We start from the raw sequence: 19,350 nt of genomic DNA, 5'->3' as shown, positions 1-19,350 counted from the left end.
AAAGCTTGAGGCACTAACAACCCCTTTACTCAGAGCAGTATAGTCACTTTAACTGTTCTTTTTGTCAAAAATAACATACAATATGATATATTGCTCTAGAAACTGCCAGTTCTCCAAACAAGCATTGAAAGCAAAACAAAAGCACACAAAAATAAAGATGACTGTGCAGAGTAAAGACAAGTTTATTTTCCAGTGTTTACCTCGCTCTGCTTTCTCTTCTTTGTAAAGATATATTTTATAAAGGATTCCTGCAGAATTTCTTGCTTGACCAGGTAATGCCAAAGACGTTTCACAGGAAATGCAGAATAATCTTTGGATCTATATCACAGATTCCAAAATTATATTAGCATGAACATGTCTAATATGAACATTCACATTTTAAAAGGCAATGCACGGTGTTTTTGAATATTGTTTTTATTATGTCTTAGACCAGGGTTTCTCAACTGGGATTTTGTGGAACCCTAGGGTTCTACTGCGATTTACCTGTCAATTGCAGGCAGGTGATGGATAGAGCATGTCCCCAATGAGCCGACACGGTTATCATGAAATACTCCTCCAGTATGCAGGATGGCACAGAGAAGCATACTTGTCATGCGCCGGTTTCTGACGGCCCTTCCTCTTCTTTTGACCATCCTAGGTGCTTCTATGTGACATTACATGGGATGGTCAAGAGAGGAGGACTGGCAGGAAATAGCGTGCCAGAACAGGACACACAGCAGCTTCCCTGTGCAGCTCTGCATGTGAAGAAAACCTCTCCACTATTGTAATGTGCCCTGCCACCTTCCTATGCTATGCTCTGCTGACCCTCAGTACACTGATTATCTCAAGTTCCACTCAGAACTAAGCAACTGTGCCAAAAAAAAAAAAAAAAAAAAAGCGAGTACGAGTTTTACATTAAATAGGCAAGTTTTATTATTATTTATTTTTTTTTTTTTTATTTCTAAAAAGTAATTGTTGAAATTGCTTGAACATTATTTCAGGGGTTCCCTGAGATCTTAGACTTTTTAGCAAGGGTTCCCCCAAGGTGACAAGGTTAAGAAACCCTGTTATACACTAATGATAAAACACTGTTAAATCTTTTTCTTGGAGTCCACTGAGGGACACAGGGAGTCTTTAAACGATTGGGTTATACTGCTCCCTACAGGAGAAATAGATCTTGGCATAAAAAAAAAACCCCACAAAAACAAAAAGACAAAACAAAAAACTTCATCTGGCTGTTTCACTTTGGAAATTAGTCTACATCTGTCTGTCAGCTTTTCCAGATGGTCCCAGACGGAACCAAAATGTAGGTCTATGGGTGGGTGAATTTATTTTAATGGATGTCGGTTTACATCCATTTACATTCAAGCCGATTTATGCTTGTAGAAAACAATGGAAACAAGCCTGGAGGACAAAAACGGATGCAAACTGAACAATGAAGTGCAAACTGATGTTAATTGAACTGAAGATGGACATGCATACTAGAGCTGCTCGGTTAATCATTAAAATAAATAAATAAATAAAATCGCAATCTCGATTCACCCCCCCCCCCCCCACAATCTTAAAACTGCATGTCCTTGATTCTTACAGAGCTGTTCTCTGCCTTTATCAACATGGTTAAGGATGCTAGATAACTATATACACAATGTTTTACAATGTATCTTTTCATTCTTTTAGATCAAAGGAATGAACTTTCGTCTGTAATTGCCGGTAAACACATACACGATGCAGGAACCCTGCGAATCCACTGCGGGTTCCCGCATTGCACTCAACTCGCAGGCAGTTCACACTGCCATATGCGAATCACTGGGGGTGTCAATACAAAGTTAACGACACCCCCGGATCAGTTTGCATATCGCAGTGTGAACTGTCAGTTCAGACATGAATTGGATCGCATAGGTGTGACCACCCATGTGATCTGATTCTGTTGCGGACCAAAAAAAGGGTCCTGTGCAACTCTGGTCCGAATGCGATGCAAATTAAGCCATACAATCTGTATGGCTGAATTTGCAACGCACAGTCATCGCATGTGATTTGCAGAGCAGTGCGCTCCAATTCACATGAGATGTCTGACATTGCATGTGTGAACAGTTGTAGTGAGGGCAGTTTAACCTCTTAAAGAATAAACCTTTTTCTGACACTCGTTGCTTACAAATTAAAATCAGCATTGCTTGCTAGAAAATTACTTAGAACCCCCAAACATTATATATATACATATATATATATATATATATCTCTCTATATATATATATATATATATACACACACACACACACACACACATACAGTCTATATATATATAAAAGATTGCAACGACTGCCATTTTATTCTCAAGTGTGTCTGCTAAAAAGTATACATATATATATATATATATATATATATATAAAAGATGGAGTAAGAAAAGCACAATAATCGCTACACAATGCAATACTCACTCACCCAGCGCTAAAAAATTGATGAAATAAATAAAATTGTTTTGAAACAAGACCCTCAGTATGGGTCGCAGCTGCTGCTATATGGCATAACAATGTAACATGAGGTGTAATAGAATCACTCTAACATATATGAATAAAACTACAACACTAGCAGCGCGAATAGTGCACACAGGCAATGTACTGATACACCACTGTAGATGACATTCGAAAGAATGAACCGTTTTGCCAACAGATAAGGAGTCTCTAGTAAAAAATCAATTTGAATCCAGTCTGGCTCTAGCCGATCAAAAGGGAAGGGTGTGAAGGATTACTATATCTTCCAATAGACCTCCACCAACCATAGGTGCTCCCCGTCACTCTGGACACTCACCAGACACTTGATCACAGCTCGCCTATAAGACTCAAAAGGATCACCAGATCTTGCATCTCCTCACTACTGCATCCCGGTTCCAAGAGACACTTTGACCACCAGTCACAACTATGCTATTTAGGTTAGAGCTTGGACCATTAAGAACACTTCCTGACAGCAGTTCATCAGAACCCCTCTTAACACCAACCGCAACATCAGTAACAATGATTCAGGCCTCCGTCCCCACGCAGCTTTCCTAGCTTTGCCGTGCGTGGCCTGCTTGTGTTTGGAGCGGTGACGGGAAGGTGCGCTAGGAAAGCCGCGTGGGGACGGAGGCCTGAATCATTGTTACTGATGTTGCGGTTGGTGTTAAGAGGGGTTCTGATGAACTGCTGTCAGGAAGTGTTCTTAATGGTCCAAGCTCTAACCTAAACAGCATAGTTGTGACTGGTGGTCAAAGTGTCTCTTGGAACCGGGATGCAGTAGTGAGGAGATGCAAGATCTGGTGATCCTTTTGAGTCTTATAGGCGAGCTGTGATCAAGTGTCTGGTGAGTGTCTAGAGTGACGGGGAGCACCTGTGGTTGGTGGAGGTCTATTGGAAGATATAGTAATCCTTCACACCCTTCCCTTTTGATCGGCTAGAGCCAGACTGGATTCAAATTGATTTTTACTAGAGACTCCTTATCTGTTGGCAAAACGGTTCATTCTTATGAATGTCATCTACAGTGGTGTATCAGTACATTGCCTATGTGCACTATTAGCGCTGCTAGTGTTGTAGTTTTATTCATATATGTTAGAGTGATTCTATTACACCTCATGTTACATACATATATATATATATATATATATATATATATATAGCAGACACACTAGAGAATAAAATGGTGGTCGTTGCAATCTTTTATGTCACACTGTATTTGGGCAGAAGTCTTTTAAATGCAGTTTTTTTTTGGAAAAAATACACTTTAAGGAATTTAAAAAAAAACTAAGCAGTAAAGTTAGACCATAATAAATAATAAAGAAGATGATGTTACACCAAGAATGGGGAGAGGATCGTGATCTTTATTATAAGCAAAAAATCGTGATCCTCATTTTATCCAGAATCGTAAAGCTCTAATACATACTATTGTAAACGAAATCAGTATATATCAGTTGTAAACTAAATCAGTATTTATCATTTTTTTCACATAAAAATGTGACTGAACTGATGGCGCCCATGTAAAAGGGCCCTTAGGGGTCTGGCGTAGCGCTGCCGAGAGGGAGAAGTGCAACATCCAGCAGGTCACCTGTCAAGGTCTATGGCAGGCTGCAGCTGGATGCGGCTGAATGCTGTATTGACTAACACTGGCGATTAGGGCCCTGTGTGTTCAGAGACACGGTTCAGAAACTCCGTAAGGACAGTGGCCTGAGTACTCAGGTCTTTGCTAGCATAGAACCATTTGTGCAGCCTGTCCAAAACCAAGCTTTTGGTAGTATCTATACTGAACAAGACACGAGCAATAAGTCCATCACCAATGACAAAGAAGTAACATTTCTGTGGTAAAGCTATAGCATAAAATAAAGAGGGCCCACTATGTGACCAAATTGCAAAGTACACAAATTGAAAAGCTGTTCCAGAATAAAAGGGGGATTTTACCATCCCACACATCAGCCCACTTCAACCCAGCTAGGGACGAAAAACAGTTAGTTGCAGAGGCAAGGACAGAAGAACGTCCTCAGCTCTGGCCGATAACTCCATAAGGAATCCCCAGACGTATTGGTGTAACCTAAATAGTGAAGTCCTGTGTGAACTGGAAGTCAACTTTCGCAAAAAACACCAGTATAGATAATGAATTGGGAAAATGTGCTAATTGAGGAAAAGTAAACGGAAAGACTAGGCTATACCATATATGATCTGAATCACAACAGTTCATGATTGCAAAAAACAGAGCTTTAGAAAATATATCCACTCTCCTGAGGACATTAGCAAAAAAATTAAGCATGCTGTTGTGGGCAGGGTGATCGTGTGCAAACAGGTTTTTTTTTTTTTTGTGCCAGTGTCCATTTCTTAAGTAGGCAACAGTATTAACAGAAGGTTTAAGACTTGTATCTCAATGGATGAGAAAGAAATACGTATTCCTAAAATGGTTCTAAAGCCAGAAGGTTTTTTACCACAATACATTATCTGCATAAAGGTAAAAAAAAAACCCTCCACTAGTTGTTCCACCCACCCCACTTCTATCTATTCAGTGCTGTGCCCATCTGCAATTAACATTCAGCCGATGGATCTTTAGGCCTCTTGTCATGTGTTTGTTTACCAGGCTATTCTTAACTGCCCTAATAAAAAAAAAAAAAAAAAACTTGTTTACAAAGCCTAATGGGTTACACTTAAATTATACACATGCAGCCAAATAATCCCTCCCTCCTCCGCACTTCTGGTACTGCATAGCTTCATACAGGCATTCAACAAGAGACAAATTCAGCAAAAAAACTTGTGCTGTGCTCTCGCACTCATTAGAAAACCTATACTGCTCTGCAAGTGCCAATTTTCCTACCCTATTCCATAAACATTGAAAAAGCATAGAATGTGTTAAAAATGTATTACTTTTAAGAACATATAAAAACAAATATAACATTGGTAAATCCGTCAACCAGGCTGAAAATAGTTACATGTATTACATAGCTGCTGTATTAGTTTAAAGCAGATTTATGAAAATAGTACAGAATACACATATAAATCAGCCCTTATATGTTTCACATCTAGCATTGGTGACCACTTCTACTCACTTGAATGGTGTATTTTCAGGATCCAACATTGCTTTATGCCGAAGAATAGCAGGTCCCGCACCAACAGCCAGCTCACTTGGAAAAGTGTTTATATAATTAGGAGGTGGGCCCCCAAACTGGTCCATTCTCTCATGCAGAATCTGCTCCCAATTTTCTAGGTTTTTGACAACAGCAATACCAAGCGGGGACTTAACAGGTAGCTCTAAATTAAAAAAGGATTTTTAAAAATGTTTACAAGACATATTCATTCTTCAAAATTTAGAATATTGACAAGATACAAATAATGGGAAAAAAATTACATATCTTCGAGTACAGTACAGGACTACCTTCAGGTGATTGGACACTGGCAAAAGCTTTGGTCGAATGCCCAAAGTGCACCCTCATATAACCCCCCCCCCCCCACTCTGTGGGACTCCACTTTTGTACAAAACAGTATGGATAGACAGAGGGGGAGGATCAGTGTCTGGTACTGTCCTTAAAGATACAGAGTTTACAGGCAAGCCAAATTTTCCATTATGTCAATAGCACAGTGTAGGATACAGAACTTGAAGTCATAGACCATTAGATGTCTCTAAGATATAAACCGTGGGGTAGCAATCAACATAGCAAACAGCAGCAAACCTGCCCACTGAAAACAATGATCAACAGACCTGAAACATTCAGAAGACATCTCAAGGCACCTTGTAGTTGAGGTTCGCATCAGCAGAGACCTGTGGATCCACTCGGTATAGCTCAGTATTTACAGAGGACCAGGTGACAGTCTTACAAACTTTTGAAATGGATGCTTGATGCTAAAAAGCCCACAAAAGAATTTGGTGGAATGGGCCCCAATAGGATAGGGGGGAAACCTTTTCTTAAGAGCATAAGCCCTTGAAATGAGCTGTTTGAGCTACATAGCAATGGTGGAAGAGGAAGCAGGCCGTCCCTTCTTGGGATATCCCCCACTAGTTCAGAGTAGGAGATTGGTATGGGCAACGCCCTCTACAAAAAGGGTCTTGACAAGAGAGTCTGAAGTCAAGGTTTTCTGAAATAGAATGAAGAAGGCCTGCCCTTTTTATAGTATTAAGAATCAGATGCTGGTCCAGGCCAGATTGGAAGAAGGTTAGGCTATGAGGGAAAGAAAATTTCAATATATCTGGAAATGAGAAGCCTGGTTTTGAACCAGCTACAGTATGCCTCCAAGTGTAATGGTAGATGTAACGAGAGGTAAATCTTCTCATCTTGAGTAAGGTGAATATGACAATCAGAAATACCCTTATTGTTTAGGATCAGGCTTTTAAAAGCAATGCTGTTAAAGCCAGCAACTGAGAAGCAGGATGGAACAGAAAGCCTTGCGACAGGAAGTCTGACCTGTTTGGAAGGGGCAAAGAGCCATCTGCCTGGAATCTGTATATATCTTTGTGTACCAAGTTCTCCTGGGCCATTGTGGGGTGATGAAGATCACTGGAATCTGTTCTTCCTCTATCTTGTGAGGTAGTCCAGGAAGAATGCTTGCTGTACGGAATCCATATACCAGTCTAAACACACACTTGGTGTTTTCCATTTCTGACAGAGAATTAGGAAGATCTTCTGATGGAGAGCACACTCACCTGAGTCCAGGCATTGGGGACTTAGGAAGTCCGCTTGCCAATTTTTCACTCCTTTTATGTAGATGGAGAGAGTTGGAATGTGGTTGTCTGCCCAGGAAAGAACCAGGTTACCTTCCTTTAGGACTGCACAACTTCTGGTACCCTCTTGGTGGTTTATGTAGGCCACAGACATGGCGTTGTCCAACTGCACCCTGACTGGATGACCACATATTCGAGGGGTCCAGCGGAGGAAAATCATATGGCTCCTAGTTCCAGAATATTGCTGTGAGGCATCGAATCCTGTGGAGACTAGGTGGACTGGACAGTCAGGGAATCGTATCTCACATCCCAGCCTAACAGGCTTGCGTCTACCTTCCAGAGAGAGGAAAGGAACAGTTTTCCAGATTCTTTGGCTGAGTTGCAAGTCTGCCATTTCAGGGAGACTTTTGCCTAGCTGCACAGCAGTAGTGGGCAATGCAGAGAAATAATCTGCTTGCCCCACATCAATAGGATGTTGATTTGCAAAGGTCTTGAGTGGAATAGAGCAAAGGGTACCATCTTAAGGGAGGCTGCCATGAGGAAAAGAGTTGTGGGAAGCCTGGTTGACCTCAGAGTCTGGCACTGACAGGCTGACCCTTCACCCCTTCAACCTCTGCAGCAATGCTGGCAGCACTGATACGTCTATTTCCCAAAGACAACCTCTGGATATGACGCTGAGTACGTGCACTCAACTTCTTTGAGTACTCCTCACTGGTTGCCGCCACACATGCTTGACACCATCTGAACCATATAAGTTTATCTTGGTCTCGTCAGACCACAGGGCATGGTTCCAGTAATCCATGTCCTTAGTCTGTTTGTCTTCAGCAGACTGTTTGCAGGCTTTCTTGTGCATCACCCACCCCTTCAACCCCTGCAGCAATGCTGGCAGCACTAATACGTCTATTTCCCAAAGACAACCTCTGGATATGACGCTGAGCACATGTACTCAACTTCTTTGGTCGACCATTGCGAGGCTTGTTCTGAGTGGAACCTGTCTTGTTAAACAGCTGAATGGTCTTGGCCACTGTGCTGCAGCTAAGTTTCAGGGTCTTGGCAATCTTCTTATAGCCTGGTCCATCTTTATGTAGAGCAACAATTCTTTTTTCAGATCCTTAGAGAGTTCTTTGCCATGGGGTGCCATGTTGAACTTCCAGTGACCAGTATGAGAGAGTGAGAGCGATAACACCAAATTTAAGTTACACACTCAAGACCTTGTAACACTAACGAGTCACATAACCCTGGGGAGGGAAAATGGCTAATTGGGCCCGATTTGGACATTTTCATTTAGGGGTGTACTCACTTTTGTTGCCAGTGGTTTAGACATTAATGGTTGTGTGTTGAATTATTTTGAGGGCACAGCAAATTTACACACACATATATACATACATACACACAATGCTCAGCATAAATGAGTACACCTCAACAGATTTGTCAGAATCAAAATTTTCCATGGGACACTATACAAAATACTCCCACAAATGCAGGCCATTGATTGCAAGCAAGATTTGTTTATTTGCACACACAAAAAAATGGGATTTTTGACTTACCGTAAAATCCATTTCTCTGATGTTCATTGATGGACACAGCACCAGCCCATCTGTTAGGTTGAATGAAGGATTCTTCTGACACTGCTTGTTACAAACTGAAGTCCTATAGCAGGAAGTGATGGTATACCTTCTGGGACTGCCTCAGGGGCGTAGCAAAAACTGTTTCCGCCTAGTCCTGCTGGTGAAGAGAGCAGCATAAGCCCAAGGGTCTAGAAGACATGGAGCTGTGTCTGTCAGTGAACCTCAGAGAAAAGGATTTTCTGGTAAGACGAAAATCCAGTTTTCTCTTTCGTTGATTGACGGACACAGCTCCTCATCTTCTTGACTACGTAGGTTATGCTGCCCCCTACAGGAGTAGGACACTAGGCAGGAAAAAAACTTGACTACGCCTATGGGGAAGTCCCGGGGGGTATACTCTCACTCTTTGCTATAGGTACTCAGTTTTTTCTGCCTAGTCAGGAGTAGAGACCTAGCTCCTTGCTGGGATCTCTGGTCCTGGCATTTTTTTCTTTTTAAATTGAATCTTTTTCCGCTTTTTACAATTTTGTGCCTGTGAGAATCTACAATCAAGTGCTGGACTGGATTTTCTAGATCCAGAAGGTCCCCCCAGTCTGGCCAGTGAGCACTTGCAGACCGCAGTTCCGCGCTAGGTCGGCCACAATATAGCCCCACTGGATGGGGGGCTGACCTGCGAGTTAAACGTCTCACAAGGGCGCATACGAACTGGCTTCGGCCTGAGTCGCAGCATTTCCTCCTGGCCAACAGCACCCACATTACGATGGAGAGGTGGTCTGTCCAGAGCAGACCAACTCTGTTCCTGGTGTGGTAAGTACCTGTCATCCCTCTACTCCTGGAGGGTTTTGCGGTGTACGTGGGCCCCTCCCTGAGACAGTCGGACCCCCATGCTCCCTTCCCTTCCAGTCAGTGTTCCCCCCTTTCTCGGTGGTCTTCTGCAGGCCCTTGCCTCCCATCTGCCCACACCCCCCCCCCCCACCGGGGTGGACATACCTTTTTAGGTCTGCCTGGGGTGTTGAACTGGCGATAGGGTTGGGGAAGGGAGTGTGCCGCCGACGACCTAACAATCGAACTTTGGGAGGGGGATGGGCCTGGTGGCGTTTCCTGTTGGAATAGTTTGAGCTTCTGGGGTCCCCCCTGGTGCTGCATTTTTCTTGTAGCCTTTTATGATACAGATCGGCGGCCATTTTCTTGTGGTTTCTCATTGAAAATAGGGGTGGCTATGTTTTTGGAGCCGGATGGGCGGTGATTCGGCGGTGGGAGCCTCTCCTTGGCCTCTAGTGCTGATCCCTGAATATTCCTCTTCCTAATCGCCGCATGGTGTGCAGTTAGTTCGGTACTGAGAGTACCTGACATGTGGCGGTGAGTCTGTTTGTAGGGTTCTCTCTCCCTCTCTCTACTGTTGCAGCGGTAGTGCTCTGTGCTTGGCCTTGTGGTGCCGCTGGCACGGTGGGGTATTCCTTGCAGTGTTCTAAACTTTTTTGTGTGGGTTCCCCTCTCCAATAAGAGTCCCTAGAGCATATTTCACCACCTGATCCTCTCTCTGAGGCTGTTGGGGCCCTCCGAGTCCCACAAACGGACTGCAATGATGGCGGTCCTGGAGTCCTTGGTGTCAAAGGTAGATTTGATCCTGGGCAAACGGGCTAGCAAAAAGCTTCCCCTGCCTTCTCTGTCTCATCAGATCCAGAATCTGATTCGGCTGCCGCAAATGTGAGTTACTCTTCGGGGTCTGAGTCCACGCACCCTGCGTGCTCAGATAGCGAGGATAGTCCTCTGCTCCTCTCAGACTCAACAGGATCAGATCGTCCAGCAACTGCAGATCCTTGTTCCATTTGGCAAGAATCTCTCTTTGCACAGGTCTGGAATGAAACTGAGGAAACGGGACCACCTTGAAAGTGGAGACCATCACTTGCATGCACGTCCTGAGTGATGACCGATGGTTGGACAACAGGAGCCAAATTGCATCTTGCACCTTCAAAAGTTTCGTCTGAGGAAGAAACACCTGGGCCGATGTGGAGTCCAGCGTCAGTGGACGGAGTCAAAGCCAATTTTTGAAAATTCAGTGTCCATCTGAACTCCTGAAGAGTTTGCACAGTAATGTCCAAGGCGGCTTCTAGAGCAGAAGACAACTCTGCATGCAGAAGCAGATTGTCCAGGTAACCAAGTACCGCAATCCCCTTCTGCCATAGCAAGGCCAGCACTGGGACCAAAACCTCTGTGAACACCCGAGGAGCTGAGGCAAGAGCTGAGGCAAGAGCTGAGGCAAGACCAAAAGTTAACGCCACTAATTAATAGTGCTCCTCGCCCACGGCAAAACTAAGAAAACGCTGATGTCCAACATATATTGGAATGTGAAGGTAAGTGTCCTTGAGATCGATAGAAGCAAGCAGATCCCCTTGATGAAGGAAAGCTACTACCGTGCGGATTGACTCCATCCGACATTTCTGATCCCGTACAAAGTAGTTCAGAGCCTTGAGGTCCAAGATCAGGTGAACCTTGCCTTCCTTCCTGGGAACTGTAAACAGATTTTAATAAAAATCTTGAAAACGTTCTGACTCTGGAACTGGCACAATGACTCCTTGTGCGAACAGGTCCTGCATTGCCCCACAGAGGCCCTGTAGTTGATCGTGAGACAGGCGCAAGTTGGAAGGAAAGAATCTTGCCGGAGGCAAGGATCAGAACTCAATCTTGTAACCAAACCGAATCAACTCGTGGACACATTTGTCCCGAATGAGCAAGGTCCACGGGTCCAGAAAAAGGGGAAGACTTTCCCCCACCCCAGATACGGGTGAGGGCTCCCCCTTTAGGCTGGGGAAGGCTTGTCTGCGGAACCGATAGTGCACGCTTTCGACTTACCATTCCAGGGTCTCTTGGAGCCTCCCGCGAAGTTATGGGTGGATCTCAAACCCTTTTTCTGCGATTCAGATGGACAAAAGGGCCGCTTGTGAGCCGAGAAAAAAAGGACCACGTTTACGACAAGGTTCCTTGCCCCATAGCAACCTGCGGAACTAATGCACTCTTACCTCCAAGGCCCTTAATGATCTCTTTCATAGAAGCACTGAACAAACGGTCATCTACAAAAGGTAGATCAGTCAGCCAATTTTTAGAAGCCTGGTCAGCTGACCAGTACTTCCACCAAATCACGCAGGGAAGAATCACCACCGTCACAGATACCCTGCCGACCAAGAGGGGCGCATCCAAAAATGCATCAAAAATGTACTGTAGCCCCTGGATCAACTGATCCGCCAGCTCAGGAGGGTGTTAACCCCCTTCCAGATCCTTGCATAAAATTTTTGCCCATTCCGTTAAAGTCTGGTATACCAAGGTGATAGCAAACACCGGCCTCAACATTGAAAGTGCCATGCTGAAAAGGTAAAGGGCCAGAGCCTCAGCTCTCGTCCACAGGATCCTTAAAGGATGAAGAATCCTTCACTGGCAAAAGTGTGGCCTTATTTAGCCAGAAAACCTGAGAGTCCACCGACAGTGGAACCGTTCGTTTCTTCAGGAGAGACTCCTCAAAGGGATATTCCCTAGCGAAACGCTTAGGTATTCCAACCATGCGTTTCAGGGAACCCCACTGATTAGTGACAATCTCGTCAAAATAGACAAGAAAAGGGAACAACTTTGTCACCTTGAAAGATTTACGGATGCCAAACTGCACCAGCGTCACCGACTCAGCAGCAGCTAAGCCCTCCAACTTTAAACTTTCCTACACTGACATAAAGCCTCCACCAGCGCTCTTTCATACGCGGCTGCGGAGCAGGCGGATTCGTCCTCATGGTTAGAGTACTCAGGGTGCATAGGACGCAGACCCAGTGGGCTGACTCTTGTCCGCGGCAGCCAAATCCATCTCAGACTGTGAGGAGACAGAGGATACAGGTGAAGGCGGGGGGGGCGCTTTTTGGTAGGCCGCCATTGCAGGGCCATATCAACCTTTCACACGAGTGAGTGCAGGTTCGCTGTCATGGCCGCCAGGGCAGACTGAGACCCAGAAGATCCCGCGGCTTCAAGGAGTGGGTCAGGTGGTGATACACTCTCCAGAGGCCCCATGGTTAATTGGAGCCGCACTGAGCATAAAAAAAAAAAATGGATTTTTGTAAAATCCTTTTCTCTTAAGTTCATTGACAGACGTAGTCCTCGTTGATTAATAACAACTCGGGTTATACTGCCCTCTACAGGAGTAGGACTAGACAGGAAAGAAAACGTTCTGGCCACACCCTAGGGGCAGTCCTAGAGGGTATATCCTCTCACTTCCTGCTACAGCAAATCAGTTATGTCACAAAGCAGTGTTTAGAGAATTTAACCCAACCCAACTCAAAAACAGAGGGGCGGGTACTACGTCTGTCAATGAGCTTAAGAGAAAAGGATTTTACGGTAAGATTTTACAAAAATCCATTTTTCTCTGTCGCTCATTGACAGACGTAGTCCTCGTTGATTAATAACAACTCGGGACGTCCCAAAGCAGTACCACAAATGAGGGGTGGGATAACAGAAATCAAAATCCAGAAGGCCCAACCGGAGCCAACCAGAAGCATCAAGGACTCATCGAGCAAAAAGAGGAGACCTAAGTGAAACACCCAACAAACCCTTGAGGTAGACCAACAGTCTCCTCAGATTGCGGCCTGCAGAACCTTGTGGCCAAAAGAGGCATCGGATGATGCCATCACATCAACTTTATAAAATGTTGTAAAGGTATGAACCGACGATCAAGTCATCGCCTTGAAAACCTGGATCGCTGACGCCTGATGGCGGAAGACCCAGGAGACACTAGGCGCCCGAGTAGAGTGCGCCTTAACAGGGAACAGAGGATTCCGACCCTTAATAGAATAAGCCTGTACCACCGTCTGACTGGTCCATCTAGATATGGTCGCGGCAGACACAGGCAACCCCCTTCAAGGGCTATCCGTGATCACAAAAAGTGAGTCCGTCTTACGAAAACAAGTTCGTAGTAGTCAAGTGTATCCTTCTGAACCCCATCCAAGGAGTGTAATGCAAACTCCCAAGGATGGCTAGTCTTAGGACACGGGGAAGGTAACACAATATTTTTATTCAGATGAAAACTCTGAAAACCACTTAGGAAGGAAGGATGGATCTGGAAGAACCACCTTATCCCTATGAACCACCAGATATGGGGAACGTCAAGATAATGCGGCCAGTTCTGACACCCTGCGTGCAGAAGTAATGGCCACCAAGAAGGCCACCTTCTGGGATAATGTAAGCAAGGGAATCTCCCTAATATCTTCAAGAGAAGTTTCTGAAGAACCGACCACACTAAATTAAGATCCCAGGCGGTAAGGGTGCGCGCACTGGCGGAGCCAGATGTCGCACCCCCTGGATGAAATTCCGCACCAAGGAATCATTAGCCAAAGGTTTCTGAAAGAAGATTGCTAACGCCGAAACCTGACCCTTGATAGTGCTCAAGGACAGTTTCTGGTCAACCCCTTGTTGCAGACAGACCAAGATTCGGGTCACCGAATAGGTATGTGGGGGAAATCCAAAAGATTCACACCACGCCATATAAGACTTCCATGTGCTGGAAGTCGCTTTCCTTGCTTTAACTAGAGGTAGGAATAACTGAAGCTGACACTCCCTTGTCCTTCAGTACCTGGGTCCTAATGGCCAGGCCATTAAGCCAGCGATTGTAAAGCAAGATGGAAGATCGGTCCCTGAGACCGCAAATCCTCCCTGAGAGGAAGTCTCCAAGAAGCGTCCGCGACTAGCCTCACCAAGTCGGCGTACCAGGCTCGACGAGGTCAGTCCGGAATTTCCAGAATAACTGGAATTCCCTCCACCTCTATCCTGCGAAGAAGTTCCCGCAGTAACTTGAGAGGATGGAAGCTGATCGTAGCTGATACTGCTCCCACGGGGCAATCAGCGTTTCTGCTGCGTCCGCTAGAGGATCGCGGGTGCGAGCTACAAACCTCCGCACCTTCCTGTTGAGCCAAGGTGCCAACAGATCCACATCCGGGGAGCCCCAATGAAGAGACAGCTAGTGAAAAACCTCTGGATGAAGAGGCCATACCCCTTGATGCAGAATCTGATGGCTGAAATAATCTGCCTGCCGATTTCCCACCCCCGGAGGGAACACTGCGGGGAGATCCGGAACAAACCGTTCCGTCCAATGAAAAGATGCTAGTCGTTTCGATGGCCACCAGGACACTCTAAGTGCCCCTTTCTTGACATAAGTCACGACTGTGGCATAGTGCGATTGGATCCGAATCGGGCTGCTCTAGAGCTGCTCGGTCCAGTAAATAAGACAAAATCTGATCGCTCTCAGTTCCGATACCCTATTGGTAACCTGGATGCTATCGGAAGGAATGACTTCCCCTGGTTGAGCATCGGAGACTTCCTGGTCCGCTCGCTCAACCGGATCCGATTGTCCAGGAAATCGGAATTCTGATTCCATTAGAAAAAAATCTCCTTCAGGAGAATTCGGGTATGAGACTGGGTATACGGTACTGCCTCTAAGAAGGCCACCATCAGTCCCAGCCAATTGACGGACAGCAACATCCGAATCGTTGACTGAACCTTCTGGAGTTTCTCCGCAAGGAGAAACTTTCTTGCCCAGGATGTATCCAACATTAGGCCCAGATAGTTCAGTCTCCTGGTGGGAACCAGGGATGATCTTTGGGAAAGCGAAGAAAACGCTGATGTCCTGCGATGATGGGGATATAAGGATAGGCATCCTAAATGTCTATGGACGCCAGGAACTCCCCCTGATGCAGGGAGGCCACCACTGTTCGGATGGACTCCATCTTTCCCCAAGTCCAGAATTGGACGCACCTTGCCCTCTTTCCTGGGCATTGTGAACAGGTTCGAATAGAACCCCTGAAACCGTTCAATGTTAGAAGGGAAGAATCGTACCGGTGGAAGTGATCGAAACTCGATCCTGTATCCCCCCAAAAAAAACACCCGTGCCCCCCAAAAGGGGGCTAAGGGGGGGGGGGGGAACAGGGAGCAGGTGATGGCGACCAATCCAGGGAAACCCCGTTAGGGATAGGGGGAAAATGTGAGGGGAGGAAAGACACCGAGGGGGCTACCATCCACAGGGAGGGCCCGCGACCACCCAAGAGAAACGGGGGGGGGGGACACTTCTCACAACACCTTGGCATTAGGCGGGCACCACTACCAGCAGTCCACCGCACAATCTTGGAATACGGGTGCTGTGGCCCGAGGTACGCTGTGACTCTGATCGTGACTGCTGTCGTGACCAGGGCTTTGCGACCTTGCGAGGCGTTTCACTCGCCGGCCAGCCCCCATCCAGTGGGGCTATGTGGCGGCCAACCTAGCACGGAGCAAATAGTTGGGTCGCGCTCGCAGGCCAGACTGAGAAGACCATAAGGATCTAGGATATCTAGTGTGTCGCCCAGTCCAGCTGTTGATTGTAGTTCACACAAGAACAGGTTGATTGTAGTTCACAAAGGAACAAAAATAATAAAGAAAAAAGAAAAATAATTCCATTTAAAAAGGAAACAAAGCCAGGACTGCAGATCCCAGCGGAGAGTCAGGTCCTTGCTCCTGACTAGGCAGAAAAAACTGAAGTCCTATAGCAGGAAATTATGGTATACCCCCTGGGACTGCCTCAGGGGCATAGCCAAAACTGTTTCAGCCTAGCCCTACTCCTAAAGCGAGAGCAGCATAAGCCCAAGGGTCTAGAAGACATGGAGCTGTGTCCGTCAGTGAACAAAAGAGAAAAGTATTTTTCCTAACAAATTCATTAAAGACCATGTTGCAAAAATTAATACACCCCAATGAAAGTCTTAGGAGCAACGCTAAATTTTACACAACAAAATCCTAATTAACAAGAATTCAACTACCGGTGAGTCAAAATATTCATTAAACAGGTATCCAGCAGACAGTGGATTATAATTATAATTATAGTTAATTAAAGAAAACCCCTTCCCATTTCATGCTGTCATCAATGGCACCACATGGAAGAGAAATGTCTCAAGGCCTGAGAAAGAAAATAATTTCTTTACACAAGAAAGGTAAAGACTACAAGAAGATCAGCAAAGATTTGCTGATCAGTCAGAATACTGTAGCAAAATTGATACAAAAATTTTAAAAAGTTGGAACTTTAACCATCTCACAGAGACATCTAGGCCGAGAAGGATTGAAGAAAATCGCCATGCAAGTTCACTGCAGTTAGCTAAAGAAGTAGAAAGGTAAACTTGGGTGATTGTTTCCGTGACACAATATGAACTACACTGCAGAGGAATGCCACGCATGTGTGTCATCCACGAATAAAGCCCATCCTAAAGCCCATGCACAAAAAAGCCTGCCTAGAATTTGCCAGGGCCCATGCTGAAAAGGAAGACTACTGGGACTCAGTACTCTGGAGTGATAAGACCAAGATAAATGTTTTTGGAACCGATGGCTTCAAAACTGTATGGCCTCGCAAAAGGTGAGGAGTACAAAGAAAAATGCATGGTGTCTACAGTAAAACATAGCGGTGGCAGTGTCCTTCTGTGGGGCTGCATGAGTGCTGCTGGTGTTAGGGAGCTGCTTTTCATTGACGGTGTCATTAGATTTATTGCTCTATATTGAAAGAGAAGGTTCTAATATCACTCAGGTGAAAGTGATTCAGTAGCCAAGTATGTCTCCTGATTTAAACCCAATCGAACACCTATGGGGAAATCTGAAGAGACAAGCTAAGCATAATGCCCCATACACACGTGCAGATTATCTGCAGACTTTTGTCTGCAGACTTACCTTTTCTATGTAGTGCAAGGGCCTGCCGGATTGCATACAAATTGAAAGTGTTTAGGTTTGACCTCATATTATATGGTTTTGGTAAGTCTGCAGACAAAAGTCTGCAGATAATCTGCACGTGTGTATGGGGCATAACTCTCCATCCAGTATCCAAAAGATGTAATTTTTTAAGAATGGAAAAAGAAAGATGTTGCAATATGTCGCTAACTTGTTCATTCCATGCATATAAAACTTTGTGTTGTCCTTACAAATCATAGAGGTCATACAAAATACTAGATGTAGTAGTTTTTGTTGTAGTGTGTATTTATTTTTGCATCAAGTAATTTGAGTAAAACTGAAGATTTTGTAATCGAATAATTTTAACCTTACCACAAATGTTCTATAAAACTCAGTTATGTGAACATTTGGGAAATTGTTCTTGTGTTCATTGAGATATTGATTAAAATCTTACTTTTCACAAGGGGTGTACTCATTTATGCTGAGCACTATATATACATATATATATAAAAAAAAAATGATATATATATATACATACATATATATATACACACTGTATATATATATATATATATATATATATATATATACACACACTGTATATATATATATATATATATATATATATATATATATATATATATATATATATATATATATATACACACACACTGTATATATATATATATGTAACACACACACATATTTTATATATATATATATATATATATATATATATATATATATATATATATATATATATATATACACACACACACACACACACACATATTATCTAAAAAAAGTGATTACAGTAGACCCCTCCCATTTTTGTAAATATTTTATTATACCTTTTCATTTGACAAAACTGAGGAAATTACACTTTGCTACAATGTAAAGTAGTGAGTGTACAGCTTGTATAACGGTGTAAATTTGCTGTTCCCTCAAAATAACTTCACACAGCCATTATTGTCTAAACCGCTGGCAACAAAAGTGAGTACACCCCTATGTCAAAATGTCCAACTTGGGCCCAAAGTGTCAATATTGTGTGGCCAAATCAATAAAGTGCTGGTGTATATGTGTTCCGTGTTCCTCCACCTTGGTAAGTAATGGCCAGTTTGTGTACAGTTTGTATAAGAGTATAAATTTGCTGTCCCCTCAAAATAACTCAATGCACAGCCATTAATGTCTAAAGTGAGTATACCCCCTATGTTAAAATGTCCAAATCGGGCCCAAAGTGTAAATATTTTGTGTGGCCACCATTATTTTCCAGCACTGCCTTAACCCTCTTGGACATGCAGTTCACAAGAGCTCCACAGGTTTCCACTGGAGTCCTCTTCCATTCCTGCGTGATGACATCACGGAGCTGTGGATGTTAGAGACCTTGCGCTCCTCCACCTTCTGTTTGAGGATGCCCCACAGATGCTCAATAGGGTTTAGGTCTGGAGACATGCTTGGCCAGTCCATCACCTTTACCCTCAGCTTCTTTAGCAAGCCAGTGGTCGTCTTGGAGGTGTGTTTGGGGTCGTTATGTTGGAATACTTCCCTGCAGCCCAGTTTCTGAAGAGAGGGGAACATGCTCTGCTTCAGTATGTCACACTAAATGTTGGCATTCATGGTTCCCTCAATGAACTGTAGCTCCCCAGTGTTGGCAGCACTCATGCAGCCCCAGACCATGACACCACCATGCTTCACTGTAGGCAATACACACTTGTCTTTGTACTCCTCACCTGGGTGCCGCGACACACGCTTGACACCATCTGAACCAAATAAGTTTATCTTGCTCTCATCAGACCACAGGACATTGTTCCAGCAATCCATGTCCTTAGTCTGCTTGTCTTCAGCAAACTGTTTGCAGACCAATTTGATGCAGTGTGCGGCGTATGGTCTGAGCACTGACAGGCTGACTCCCCACCCCTTCAACCTCTGCAGCAATGCTGGC

At 44.5% G+C, this 19,350-nt stretch overlaps 1 protein-coding gene across 7 annotated transcripts in view; it reads right to left on the bottom strand.

Moving 5' to 3' along the window:
* The window catches only part of DMXL2 (Dmx like 2), a 429,248-nt gene that overhangs the window by 47,842 nt on the left and 362,056 nt on the right, over window positions 1–19,350 (bottom strand). For all 7 annotated transcript variants that reach the window (XM_082252816.1, XM_082252819.1, XM_082252821.1 and 4 more), the window contains 2 exons: window positions 5,531–5,732; window positions 201–318 (listed from right to left, as the gene is read on the bottom strand). In XM_082252816.1, coding sequence (XP_082108942.1) covers window positions 201–318; window positions 5,531–5,732 — 320 coding nt within the window. The remainder of the gene's footprint in view (window positions 1–200; window positions 319–5,530; window positions 5,733–19,350) is intronic.

Source organism: Pelophylax lessonae, assembly GCF_965119305.1.
Source record: "Pelophylax lessonae genome assembly, chromosome: 4".
Classification (NCBI taxonomy): domain Eukaryota; kingdom Metazoa; phylum Chordata; class Amphibia; order Anura; family Ranidae; genus Pelophylax; species Pelophylax lessonae.
The sequence above is the reverse complement of the archived record's forward strand: the minus strand, read 5'-3'. Positions and strand labels throughout refer to the sequence as shown.